We start from the raw sequence: 14,175 nt of genomic DNA, 5'->3' as shown, positions 1-14,175 counted from the left end.
ATTAAAATGTCCACAATCCAAAAAAAGTCCACAATCTCATACTAATGTTATTATTTGTCTCACTGATCCCTGAGAACTGGCTAGTAGAGAAAAGAACTGTGACTTTGAAGAAGCTACATGAGGAAGAGGAAGAATTACACGTATTGTTGGTTAGATTACAGCTCCTTACCGTGTCAGACTCTTGTGATCCTTTCTGAATATTGCGTATCAACAGTTCACCAGTAGAATTTAAGATTGGCACTTGCTGGGTGATGAACGTTTGATCTTGAAGCTTACTTTCATCCCTACAATAATGATAAAGTGAGACTTGTCAACAACTGTACACACATGGAACTTGGTTCAAAAAACAGACTTTTGTTATTCTCACTCAAGTCTTGTATGTCTAAGATGTGCACAACCACCACTGTGATCATTGACTGTCAAGAGAGCTTACCCAAACTCCTTTGTTGTTTCATCGTCAGGAACAACATAGTCTGGAACTGGAGGTCTAGAACTCTGGCTGTATTTCCTATAGTGGGGATATGTTAACAATGAGGCAACATCGTCACATGCCATGTGTTTCAACTACACTTTTAAAACTGCTAAAGGGAAATGTTTCAGTTGGATGGGTTTCTAATTTTCAAAAATGCTGTTATACACACATAGAGGCAAGTATATTAGGCAAGTTAGTTAAAACTTACATTCTCCTAAAGTTGAGACACTGACTTTAAGAAATGGAAATATTTATGAAGATAAATCATGATATTCATACAATAGATATTAATTGTAATGGGCAAGGTTGAACCAGAGTACTGACCAAAAGCAAGCCCCCAAAATTCCCTTCCCACAAAAAGAATCTCAAAACACAAGAAAGTTACCCAATGGAGATAGACCCAGTATGAAAATTTTTCCTAATACTTTGGGAAATCTAGTTTAAGAACAGGAAAATAGGCCCTCTCACCTTCTGAGATGGCCCACATTCTGTCTGTTGATTATCTCTCTGAGTATTCTGTTTCTCCCTGAATGAATCTGCTTTATTTTTGGATTATTTAATATAGTCAGATTATGAATGGGGTTATGCTGCTTTCATATGCACCTAATTGAAGACAAGTTTTAGGAGTGGGGTGTGTCTTATTTGCTTGCAAATCAACCTACTAAAACTGTAACTCTGTGAAGCCCACTTTCAAATTAGGATGATGTTGATTTCCAGTTCATCACTGAAAATACTACGTGTATTTCTTCTGTCTAGAATGCTTTTTCCACCTCCCTTTTGTTCTTGTTTCCCTTTAGAGATCAGCTCAAGCTTTTACTTCCTCAGAGACTTTTCCTGATCTCAATTAGGTCAGACTCCCCTAATCTAGGCTCAGTTCAGTTCAGTTCAGTTCAGTTCAGTCGCTCAGTCGTGTCCGACTCTTTGCAACCCCATGGATCACAGCACGCCAGGTATCCCTGTCCATCACCAACTCTCGGAGTTCACTCAGACTCATGCCCATTGAGTCTGTGATGCCATCCAGCCATCTCATCCTTGGTTGTCCCCTTCTCCTCCTGCCCCTAATCCCTCCCAGCATCAGAGTCTTTTCCAATGAGTCAACTCTTCCCATGAGGTGGCCAAAGTATTGGAGTTTCAGCTTTAGCATCATTCCTTCCAAAGAAATCCCAGGGTTGATCTTCAGAATGGACTGGTTGGATCTCCTTGCAGTCCAAGGGACTCTCAAGAGTCTTCTCCAACACCACAGTTCAAACGCATCAATTCTTTGGCGCTCAGCCTTCTTCACAGTCCAACTCTCACATCCATACATGACCACTGGAAAAACCATAGCCTTGACTAGATGGACCTTAGTCGGCAAAGAAATGTCTCTGCTTTTGAATATGCTATCTAGGTTGGTCATAACTTTTCTTCCAAGGAGTAAGCGTCTTAATTTCATGGCTGCAATCACCATCTGCAGTGATTTTGGAGCCCCCAAAAATAAAGTCTGCCACTGTTTCCACTGTTGCCCCATCTATTTGCCATGACGTGATGGGACCGGATGCCATGATCTTCGTTTTCTGAATGTTGAGCTTTAAGCCAACTTTGTCACTCCACTTTCACTATCTGGGCTCTCTTACCATTAAATACCACTCCTTTGAACCTATGTCAGAGTGGTATTTTTCTTTGTGTGATGACTTGAACAATATTTTTCTTCCCGTGTAGATCATAACTCCCTGAAATCAAGCATGATGTCTTTATTTGCTTAACACTATATCCTCAATAAATTGTCGTTTAGTCGCTCAGTCGTGTCTGACTCTTTTTTGACCCCATGAACCATAGCCGCCAAGCTCCCCTGTCCGTGGGATTTCCCAGGCATGAATACTGGAGTGGATTGTCATTTCCTTCTCCAGTATAGATGACATTCAGTATGTATTATGGTAAATGAATTGATGGATTAAATAAAAATTTAAATATCTCCATAAATGTTTATGGAAATGTTTCCATATTTTTCATATGGAAAGTATGGTTTTCCATATTTTTCATTTGCCTTTCATACCACCTTCACTTCTTAAACAAAAAATCATTTTTTTTATTAATTTTTTTCTTTAGGCTGTGCTGCTCTTCGTTGCTGTGCTGTATGGGCTTTCTCTAGTTGTGGCAAGTTGAGGTTACTCTGTAGTTGCAGTATGCAGGCCTCTCATTGCAGTGGCTTCTCTTATTGTGGAGCACGGACTCTAGGGCACAGCAGCTTTGGTAGTTGGGGCACATGGACTCAGCAGTTGCAGCTTCCAGGCTCTAGAGCACAGGCTCTATAGCTGTGGTGCACAGGTTTATTTGCTCCAAGACGTGGGATCTTCCTGGCTGAGCCACCAAGGAAGCCCTCTTAAGCTAAAAATCTTAAACATTTACTTTCTTCTCTATATTCCTTTTATTCTTTATCACCACATCCTGTGCTTCTCCTTCCTTAGTGTGTCGGTTTCTTTTCTTTATTCCAACTGCCTCCACTCTTGCTTAAACACCACACATGCCCAGAGTTGTGCAGCAGCTTCTGCTGGTCCCAGTTGTATGTATGTCCTTCAATCTGTCATACATGTCACTGTGCTAGGTTAAGGTCAGCTCAGAACAATGACGCAAACCCTTCCAATAGAAGAATCTAAGAGTATGGCTTATTGTTCTTTGTATTCCTCCAAGGCAGAGAAGAAAAATATGCTGCATTACTCCAGAATCTATATTACAAAGTTCAGAATTTTCTGCATGGTTTTTAAGGCTCATCATAATTCAACCCGTAGATTAGACTTTATTTCTAATTACTAATTACTCTTACAAATAGCTGTGAAGAGAAGCAAAAGAAAAAAGGAAAGCTATACCCATTTGAATGCAGAGTTGCAAAGAATAGCAAGGAGAGATAAGAAAGCCTTCCTCAGTGATCAGCGCAAAGAAATAGAGGAAAACAATAGGATGGGAAAGACTAGCGATCTCTTCAAGAAAATTAGAGATACCAAGGCAACATTTCATGCAAAGATGGGCTCAATAAGGACAGAAATGGTATGGACCTAACAGAAGCAGAAGATATTAAGAAGAGGTGGCAAGAATACACAGAACTATACAAAAAAAGATCTTCCACAACCCAGATAATCACGATGGTGTGATCACTCATCTAGAGCCAGACATCCTGGAATGTGAAGTCAGGTGGGCCTTAGAAAGCATCACTACGAACAAAGCTAGTGGAGGTGATGGAATTCCAGTTGAGCTATTTCACATCCTAAAAGATGATGCTGGGAAGGTGCTGCACTCAATATATCAGCAAATTTGGAAAACTCAGCAATGGCCACAGGACTGGAAAAGGTCAGTTTTCATTCCAACCCCTAAGAAAGGCAATGCGAAAGAATGCTCAAACTACTGCACAATTGCACTCATCTCACCCGCTAGAAAAGTAATGCTCAAAATTCTTCAAGCCAGGCTTCAGCAATACGCGAATCATGAACTTCCAGATGTTCAAGCTGGTTTTCAAAAAGGCAGAGGAACCAGAGATCAAATTGCCAACATTTGCTGGATCATGGAAAAAGCAAGAGAGTTCCAGAAAAACATCTATTTCTGCTTTATTGACTATGCCAAAGCCTTTGACTGTGTGGATCACAATAAACTGGAAAATTCTGAAAGAGATGGGAATACCAGATCCCCTGACCTGCCTCCTGAGAAATCTGTATGCAAGTCAGGAAGCAACAGTTAGAACTGGACATGGAACAACAGACTGATTCCAAATAGGAAAAGGAGTACATCAAGGCTGTATATTGTCACCCTGCTTATTTAACTTATATGCAGAGTACATCATGAGAAACACTGGGCTAGAGGAAGCACAAGCTGGAATCAAGATTGCCAGGAGAAATATTAATAACCTCAGATATGCAGGTGACACCACCCTTATGGCAGAAAGTGAAGAAGAACTAAAGAGCCTCTTGATGAAAGTGAAGGAGGAGAGTGGAAAAAGTTGGCTTAAAGCTCAACATTCAGAAAACTAAGATCATGCCATCCTGTCCCATCACTTCATGGGAAATAGATGGGGAAACAGTGGCTGATTTTACTTTTTTGGGCTCCAAAATCACTGCAGATGGTGACTGCAGCCATGAAATTAAGATGCTTACTCCTTGAAAGGAAAGTTATGACTGACCTAGACAGCATGTTCAAAAGCAGAGACATTACTTTGCCAACAAAGGTCCGTCTAGTCAAGGCTATGGTTTCTCAGTAGTCATGTATGGATGTGAGAGGTGGACTATAAAGAAAGCTGAATGCCGAAGAATTTATGCTTTTGAACTGTGGTGTTGGAAAAGACTCTTGAGAGTCCCTTGGACTGCAAGGAGATCCAACCAGTCCATCCTAAAGGAGATCAGTCCTGAGTGTCCCCTGGAAGGACTGATGTTGAAGCTGAAACTCCAATACTTTGGCCACCTGATGCGAAGAGCTGACTCATTTGAAAAGACCTTGATGCTGAGAAAGTTTGAAGGCAGGAGGAGAAGGGGATGACAGAGGATGAGACGGTTGGATGGCATCACTGACTCAATGGACATGAGTTTGAGTAAACTCCAGTAGTTCGTGATGGACAGGAAGGCCTGGCGTGCTGTGGTCCATGGGATTGCAAAGAGTCGGACACAACTGAGTGACTGAACTGAACTGAATTACCCTCTATCATCACCAAATTTCCTCAAGCCAGGAAGTTTCTCCTTAGTGTTGCCTAAATATCCTCTGGACAAAGGTCCATATAGTCAAGGCTATGGTTTTTCCAGTAGTCATGTATGGATGTGACAGTTGGACCATAAAGAAAGCTGAGCACTGAAGAATTGATGCTTTTGAACTGTGTCATTGGAGAAGACTCTTGAGAGTCCCTTGGACTGCAAGGGTATCAAACCAGTCAATCCTAAAGGAAATCGGCCCTGAATATTCATTGGAAGGACTGATGCTAAAGCTGAAGCTCCAATAGTTTGGCCACATGATGTGAAGAACTGACTCATTGGAAAAGACCCTGATGCTGGGAAAGATTGAACACAGGAGGAGAACGAGATGACAGAGGATGAGATGGTTGGATCTCATCACCAACTCAATGAACATGAGTTTGAGTAAACTCTGGGAGTCGGTGATGGACAGGGAGGCCTGGCATGCTGCAGTCCATGGGATCACAAAGAATTAGACTGAGCTACTGAACTGAACTGAAATACCCTCCACCCAGTCCTCCCTCTGGGCTTTTTCTCATGGTGTCTACTAAGTCCTAGCCTGATGTGCCCTCCTCACTCTCTCTACCCTTCTCACTCTTTACCACTATCCTGTAAGGCACCCACAAAGTTGCCCTCTCAGTCTTCCCTGACTACTCCAGCCCACTGACAAATTGTCTGCACTTCAATTACACTTTATTGTGCCATCTAATTTTCCTTTTTATGCTTGGCTTTGGGAAATCAAACTGTAAGCTCTTGAAATCAAAGGCAATGTCCTTTCATTCTTTTGAATCCCTACAGTACCATGGTGCGAAGCATTTAACAATCAGTTGATAAGTGGTTGATTTTATTCACTTTATAGTTCATTACCAGGGTTACAGTCACTGATAAAACATGTGAAGAAAGAGAGTAAAACTAATCATTAAAAATAATTATTTGGAGTAACTGTGGTTTTCTGTTTTCCTTTCTAGGTCTTTGTTTTTGTTTTTGTTTTTGTTTGGTATTAAAGAGTCCCATGGTTAACATTCAGCTTTGTAATCATTTACTTATCTTTGCAGACCAACAGAATCTTAACAATTGCTATGCTTCTCTTTAGTTACCACTTATTCAGCTGAGCAATGTTATACCTTCTTAGGAAGCATTAGCTTAAACACCTAAGATTAATCAATTTTTCTCTCCCCTTTAATTCTAATTCCTCTTTTGTTTTGGTGCTCACTTACACATTTCCCATTCTTTATCTCTGGGAGTTGCAGTAGCTATGCAATATGACCTTGTTTTATTTTCTGCTTGTTTCCCATTCTCTTAATTCTAATTAAGAATATATTCACTGTTTCTATATGGTTTCTAGGTTTGATAGAAAACTAGTATTTCACTACTGAAATAGGGAGTTACCTGGGAACAAAGCCATTCATTTTTGCAAAGAGCAATCTCAAGACTTTCTCCTTCTGCTCCCAGGTCAAATCTCCAATATCCACATTTCCTTCAATATCTGTCCTAAAGAATTTCAAAGAAAAAAATGGAAAAAAGTATGATCAATGTAAGCATCTCTTTTAAAAAAATATAAAATATGTAAACATGAAAAAAGAACATTTCCAAATCATAACTGAATATTACGATGTTTCCAAATGTAATGACTACAAAGCAAACTATGTCTATTACAAAACCATAGTTGAAAAGCATATCAATATGCTAGCCAGTTTGAAGTTTTATATAGTCATTAAAATGAAATAAAAATAACAACATGAAAAAAAAAATCTGTGCCCAAACGTTAAGCAAATAAGCAGAACAGAAAGTTGTGAGGCAAAATTACGTATCCAGATAACACAAAGACAAAAGAAGTAAGAAAAAATAGTTGTTTGGTGCAATTACTGATAAATTCCTTTTAGCATGTCTTTAGTATTAGATATTTTGTTATATGAAAATAGAGTGATGAGAGGTAAATATATAAAATAACATGTAACTTATCTAGTCTATTTCTTACCTTCAAATAAGGTTATAGCTAAGCTTTCCAGGCAAGTATTTATCTATACCATAACTTTTCTAAAGGATTTATAGTCTACTTGCTATTTACAGAAGTTGGCTAACATGTAGATAGAGTATAGATGTAGAATGTAAGAAACATTTGCATATATGTCAGTTGGGTTAGTTTAGATTTTGCCTTGTGATCACCATATACTTTGTCCTTCCCAATCTGCCTCTTCAGCAGATACTGTAACATTTTAACTACAATTTCTGCTTTCCTGGTAGGTGCAATAGAACACTAGGGTTAAGGTGATTAATTGCTCAGAAGGCAGAATAAGAAGAGTCTAGTTTCTGCAATAATAATGTAGAGAGTCATTTTATGTACCTTCCTCCCAAAACCTATATACCACTTAATATACAGTAGATTTAAAAATGAAAAGAAATTGCCTTATATACAGTGGGGATTCAACTTGCTTGATTTATTAAATAAAAAATAGAAAAAAGTATAGTAAACCTCTGGTAGTAGTTATTATAATAAGTCTATTATTGTAATAGTAATAGTGTTATTAATAGACTTCCGAATATGGGAAGAAAATAAAAAAATTATAGTATGGACATTTTTGAAGAAGAGTTGCTGGCCATGTCCAACCTTCCTGACAGCTATATAATTTAAAAGAACTTTCATATTAGCCCATTAAAAAATAATTTAAAACAAAATACATCTGGAAGCCCCTCTTAATAAGATGTTAAGTGCATGGTAGTAGGGATTTTTTTTTAATTTCTTAAGGCCCTTGAAGAATCTAACTGCATAAGGATATAAAACAATTTTTTCAGAACAATATTTAAAATGTACTATAATCCATGGTTTATAGGGTGAAAATATTCAAACAGATATTAATGCTAACAGGAAACAATTATTGTATATAGCCTGTGCATGTTAGTCACTCAGTCGTGTCCAACTCTTTGTGGCCCACCAAGCTCCTCTGTCCATGGAATTCTCCAGGCAAGAATACTAGAATGGGTTGCCATTTCCTTCTCCAGGGGTATACAGTCTGCAACTGTCTCAGTCATTCTACTGCCTTCATCATGGGGGCAGCAGATCTCTTCAGTGTCCTTTAGACACGTGTAGGGACTTTCGGTTACAACAGTGGTGGAAGGGGCACTACTGGGTGTCCTCCAATCCACAGGACAGTTCTGTACAACAAAGAATTATGTTGATTTTTTAAATTAGAGGTTTGGTTAGATATTATTACCTACAAATTTCATCTCAGAATAGTAAGGGGAATATTACAAAATATTTGTGAAAGTATGTTTATCAAAAATGTTTGACCTGAATCTAATCAAACCTTTGAAACAAATTTACAGGAAATGGAAGAAAGGAACATGTTAAAAGATATTACAATGACATTCAAAATGGAACAAACAATCCCTCTGACAAGTCTCTGTCATACAAAACAGGGAGACAATTACTAAGAAGACCCCACACATTATGCTAAGCATAAGGGTTACAAAGATGAGAAAGACAGTTTCTCTTCTCAAGTAACGTACTGAGTAATCTATTTAATACTTAGATACTGTCAAACTGAACTTGTCAGGATTTTTATTTCTCTAAAGGGCAAAAAAAAAAAAGCAGTACAAAAGACAAAATATTAAAGCATCATTAGTACCATTTATCAGCCTCCATAAGATCCTGATTCACGCTATTGGTGCTGTGTTCTCTGCCATCAAACGTTCGGATTTTGGGATATTCCATTCTTCCTGCACATGCCTCTCTCATTTTAAGATTGAAAGCAGTTTGTGCTACCTGTTTATAATGCTTTCTGCTAAATAGGATCTGTTTCTTTACTTGGTGTAGAGCATCTAAAAAGAATCTTTCCACTTCTGTTCTCTCATCTAGTATGTTCTTGGCCAGCTTCTTTATTCGATTCATTTCCTTGTCCTTCATCTGAAGAAGCTGCTGCAGCTTGAAAATTTCAACCTGACCTGCTTGGTTCTCTACCATTGCCTGTTGCTGCAGTTTTAAAACTTCAGTCTCAAACTCTTTGGTCATGCAAACCAGAGCATTCTCCAGGCTTACTACCTTCTTCTGAAGAGTTTGGATTTGTAATTTCTGCTGGGTAAGTTGCATTATCTTTTCTTTAACCAACAGATCATTGATCTCCTAAAACAGAAAGATGAGGGAGGTGTGAGTTTTTTTTAATTAATTTCAGAACATAAAATTTACTCACTAATTTCCATTACTTTAAGAGGTTTGAGTTTGAGGCCAGGTTGCAATGGTGATATTTTTGCTCTTCTGTGCATAAAGAGTAAGAAACATCAAGAGTCCTTTTCTGGACTTAACGAAGACCACAAATTTTACTAATCAAGGCATTTTCCTTCTTCTAAAATTATGAAAGCTTCAGTATTTTATATTATCAAAAGAATATCCCAATAAGACTATACAGTAAAATTACTATAGTAATTTAACAACTACATACTGCCAACTGAGGCAATCTGCTAGTTGCCTGTCCCAGTGTCCATTTTCCATTTTATACTTCATAATAAAGCCCTAATTTTATTCAGAAAAACACTAAACCCAGATGAAAACTTCCAGTTTCCCTAGTAGTTCAGCAAAGCCATGTGAATAAGCTCTGATGAAACAGCTGCAAGTAGAAATGTGTATAGGACTTTCAGGAAAACCTCTGAAGGGAGGAGCATACTGTCTTCCTTCTTGTTCTTCTCCCTCCTTGTTGTGAGAGCTCCAGCAGCTGCTGGGGGCCATGGAGTGACTCTGTGGAGATAAGCCATGTGCTGCAGAACAAAGTTAAGGAACCCGAGTGTCTGCTAACTTTGTGGCATTCCAGCTCTGGACTGCTTACCTCCAGACTTCCTTTAGGGAGAGAATATACCCTTACATGGGGAAACCACTGTAGTCACAGCTAAGAACCTATTCCTAAGTGATTCAGGGACCAACTCTAAGCAACATAAAATGAATACAAATGTATTAGAGCACAGGAGTTACATTTATGTTTCAGAGATATTCTTTATAAAGCCAAATCTAAAGTTTCTTATAAATTATTCAGTAATTAACTTTTCAGGTAAGAAAAACACATCAACCAGACAGAAGAAAAATGGCCCTATTGTCCTATTACTATACTCAGTTCTTACTATTCACCAACCCAGTCTTTAAAACAAACAAGAAAGTTTAAGTGAGAATGGGAACCTTTTGCTGTGAAAGGAAAGTCTGAGTCTCTTGCAACTTCTGGGAGTTTTTTTGTAGAGCATCAGCTTCCTTCAGATGGTATGTGAGAGCTTTCTGGAGATAAATATTCTCTTTAAAAACACTTCTTCCAGCGTTGTTCAATTGCCTAAAAGACCCCAAAACACAGACCTAAGTTTTAAATATTACCAAGTAGATCAGTGACTGCTTTATCCCCTAATATTAATAGTAATGATCATTGGGAATTCCCTAGCAGTTCAGTGATTAGAACTCAGAGCTTTCACTGCCATGGCCCAGGTTCACTCCCTGGTCAGGGAACTAAGATCCTGTAAGGCACGTGGGCAACAAAAAATAATAATAAATAATAATAATGACCAACACTTATTTAGCTTATGGTGGTTACTCTATACTTGGGTGGGGATCTTAAAAACTAAATTCTCACCAATGGAAAAGTGAAGAGTGATATGTTACTTCTAGTCCAAGAGAGTTAAGGGCAGGTATGTGTTTCCCATACTCTCTCGTTGTCCATGTGACTGGACATAAAGAACAAAATGGAAGCAGCCCAGGTTCCTGAACCACCCCTGGAGTACAGCTGTCAGATCCACATTAGATTAGAAATAAACCACTGAGACCTGGTGGCTTACCAGGTGGCACAGTGGCAAAAAATCTGCCTGCCAATGCAGGAGACGCAAGAGACTCAGGTTTGATCCCTGGGTCAGGAAGATTCCCTGGAGTAGGAAATGGCAACCCATTCGAGTAGTCGTGCCTGGTAAATTCCTTGGACAGAGGAGCCTGGCTGGCTATAGTTCATGTAAAGAGTCAGACATAACTGAGCGACTGAACACATTAACACATTGAGACCTAATTTATGCATTAACACAATGCAGTTACTTCCACTAATATACCTCATGATAACCATGCACAGTTGGCATTATTAATACCATTTTTAGATGAAGAAATTAAATTTCAAAAAATTTAAGAAATCTTCCTACAGTCAGCATACATGTTGAGAACTAAAGCGTAACTTCAAAGCCCAAGTTCTCCCCTCCACACTCTGCTGCTACAAAGAGGATGTGAGGAAAAGAGGTGGAGACACAGAGAGAAAGAAAGTAAACTAGAAAATGTGAAGGAAGCAAACCTGGAGAGAAGAGGGTAGAAAACATGATAAGTGCAAAAAAGGCTAGCAAAGAGCTGAAGAGAGGCTACTGGAAAGAAAAAGGAGGCAGTGGTCTCTTACACAACAGCTTCATGGTGGGCTCTGTCTGCCAGCATTATTATCTTCTTTTCGGCCTCTTTCTCTAGTCTATGCTAAAAGAAAATAGGCTCTTTTAATACAGTTATATCTAGATTCTGCTTCTATCCCACTCCCAGGTTATTCAGTACACAAACTAGAAACTGAGAGCCACTTTTTAAAGCAAATCCTTTTATATAAACCTGACATGAGTACTTATTTGCCTCACCTTCACTTCCCTACATGCCCAGCAATTTGTGAAAAAATCTACTTAATTCTTTCCTAAGGATGAAAAATTAAAGAAAAATTAAAAGAATTAAAGTAAAACCATAGGGACTCTGAGAAGATTCTGTAGAAGAGAAGTGTTCCAAAGTACTTCTCATAATTTGGAGAATTAACTTTAGATGCACAGAGAAATGTGGAAACTTGCGATGCTAAAGAATACTTTTGAGCCCCTTTTATTAATATCCTTAGTTAACTTGACTAAGGGAAGGCCTTCACATGTGCCACAGGAACCTCTCCAAGCCCACCTCTCCTACAGAAAGTGGTACCTGCAGCTTTAGTTCCACCAGGGGACACCAAGCTGGGGTGGGGGGGAATGTGTCCTGAAGCCTTGCTCAGATGACAATCCCTCTTGAAGATTTCAAGAATGTCTAACTAAGAGTGAGATAATCTGGGGTAGATAATCTTCTTATAATAAAATGCCCAAATGAAAAGTTATGTCTCAGAATACATACAAATACACTTATGTTGTTCTAGTACACACAATATTTACTAATTAATGCAAATATGTTGTACCTTTTCTTCAAAAAACTTGCCTTCCAGTCTTCTAAGAGTCTCCTGATGTTTCCGCTCTGTGTTCCTTAAATCCTCCTTTAGCTAAAATTAAAATAACCAAAAAAACACAGAATGGTCAATAGGAAATGGGGTGGACTGGGGTATGCTGTGGCTGCTGCTCAGTCGCGTCTGACTATGCGACCCCATGGACTGTAGCCCACCAGGCTCCACTGTCCACAGGGTTCTCCAAGCCAGAATACTGGAGTGGGTTGCCATTTCCTTCTCCAGGGGATCTTCCCAACCCAGGGATTGAACCCATGTCTCCTGCATTTCCTGCATTGGCAGGTATCTTCTTTACCACTGAGCCACCTGGGAAGCCCCAGATTGGGGCATATTCCTGGAACATTCTCAGTCAAGAAACATTCTCTGTCACACATTTACCTCTTAATCTTGAACACACAGAAAAACCTCATGCCCTCCCTCCGAGTACCATATTTCTCATAAATGTCTATAGATTGGGAAGATCCCCTGGAGAAGGGAAAGGCTATACCCACTCCAGTATTCTAGCCTGGAGAATTCCATGGACTGTATAGTCCATGGGGTTGCAAAGAATTGGACACGACTGAGCAACTTATACTTTCACTTACAAGATTAGTACTGAGTTTCTAAAAAGCTTTTCATGAATAACAGTTCTCAGAACATTCAAATAAGTTATTATAATACTCATCCCCACCAAATATCTTCATTTTAAACACATGAACTCACAGAATCATAATTTTCAGAGCTGGATGGAATCTTAGGAGTCAGACTATACAAATCTCCCACTTAACAGTAATCTTTCCTATGAGAAAAATATCTAGAGACAGAAGTGCCAATAATTCAAATCATATGAATTTCCTAGGCTGCCCTTTAAGAGTTCTCATTTTAAGAAAATTCTTCCTAGTATAAATCTAAAAAGTATCTCCCTATGATTCTCATAGATAGATCCTTCTATCCTCTAAAACTACATAGACTAAAAAGAACATAAAATTCTTCTGGGCAAAAGAAAAAAAATTGAGCTAAATAACTCTGATTCTGAAGGCTATATTTACTGGTAAGCACCAATCAGATGAAATAGGTATGCTCAATCTAACATTCATGCCACAAAAAAAAGGCAATAGAGAAGGACTTTCCATCAGACAGACCCAAGGTTCAACTGTTACCTCTCTCACCAGCTGTTTTGGCAAATCATTATCTTCTCTAAGTCTCAGGTCTCCAGGGTAGAAAAAAGATAATAATAGAAGCTATCTTATAGAGACGTGGCAAGGATTAAATAACAAATAATATACATAAAATACTTAGAATAGTAATAACCATTTAATACAGAGGTTATTGTTGTTGTTGTTCATCACTAAGTTGTGTCTAACTCTTTGCGACACCATGAACTGCAGCTTCATTGTCCTTCACCATCTCCCATAGCTTGTTCAAACTCATGTCCATTGAGACAGTGATACCATCCATATCCATTTCATCCTCTGTCGCCCCCTTCTGCTCTTGCCCTCAATCTTTCCCAGCATCTGAGTCTCTTCCAATGAGTAGGCTCTTTGCATCAAGTGACCAAAGTATTGGAGCTTAAGCTTCAGCATCAGTCCTTCCAATGAATATTCAGGGTTGATTTCTTTTAGGATTGACTGGTTTGATCTCCTTGCTGACCAAGGGACTCTCAAGTTTTCTACAGTACCACAGTTTGAAAGCATCAGTTCTTCTGCACTCAGCCTTCTTTATGGTCCAACTCTCACATCTGTACACGACTACTGGAAAAACCATAGCTTTGACTAGACAGACCTTTGTCGGCAAAGTGACGTCTCTGCTTTTT

At 38.8% G+C, this 14,175-nt stretch overlaps 1 protein-coding gene across 1 annotated transcript in view; it reads right to left on the bottom strand.

Annotated features, from left to right (window-relative positions):
• Nucleotides 1-14,175, bottom strand: part of BBOF1 (basal body orientation factor 1) — a 35,744-nt gene that overhangs the window by 5,796 nt on the left and 15,773 nt on the right. Inside the window, exons 5-11 of the mRNA XM_069597038.1 lie at nt 12,342-12,422; nt 11,550-11,620; nt 10,316-10,460; nt 8,781-9,274; nt 6,544-6,645; nt 434-508; nt 170-284 (exon numbers count right to left, since the gene is read on the bottom strand). Coding sequence (XP_069453139.1) covers nt 170-284; nt 434-508; nt 6,544-6,645; nt 8,781-9,274; nt 10,316-10,460; nt 11,550-11,620; nt 12,342-12,422 — 1,083 coding nt within the window. The remainder of the gene's footprint in view (nt 1-169; nt 285-433; nt 509-6,543; nt 6,646-8,780; nt 9,275-10,315; nt 10,461-11,549; nt 11,621-12,341; nt 12,423-14,175) is intronic.

Source organism: Ovis canadensis, chromosome 7 (assembly GCF_042477335.2).
Source record: "Ovis canadensis isolate MfBH-ARS-UI-01 breed Bighorn chromosome 7, ARS-UI_OviCan_v2, whole genome shotgun sequence".
Classification (NCBI taxonomy): Eukaryota; Metazoa; Chordata; class Mammalia; order Artiodactyla; family Bovidae; genus Ovis; species Ovis canadensis.
This window is presented reverse-complemented; position numbering and strand designations above follow the sequence as displayed.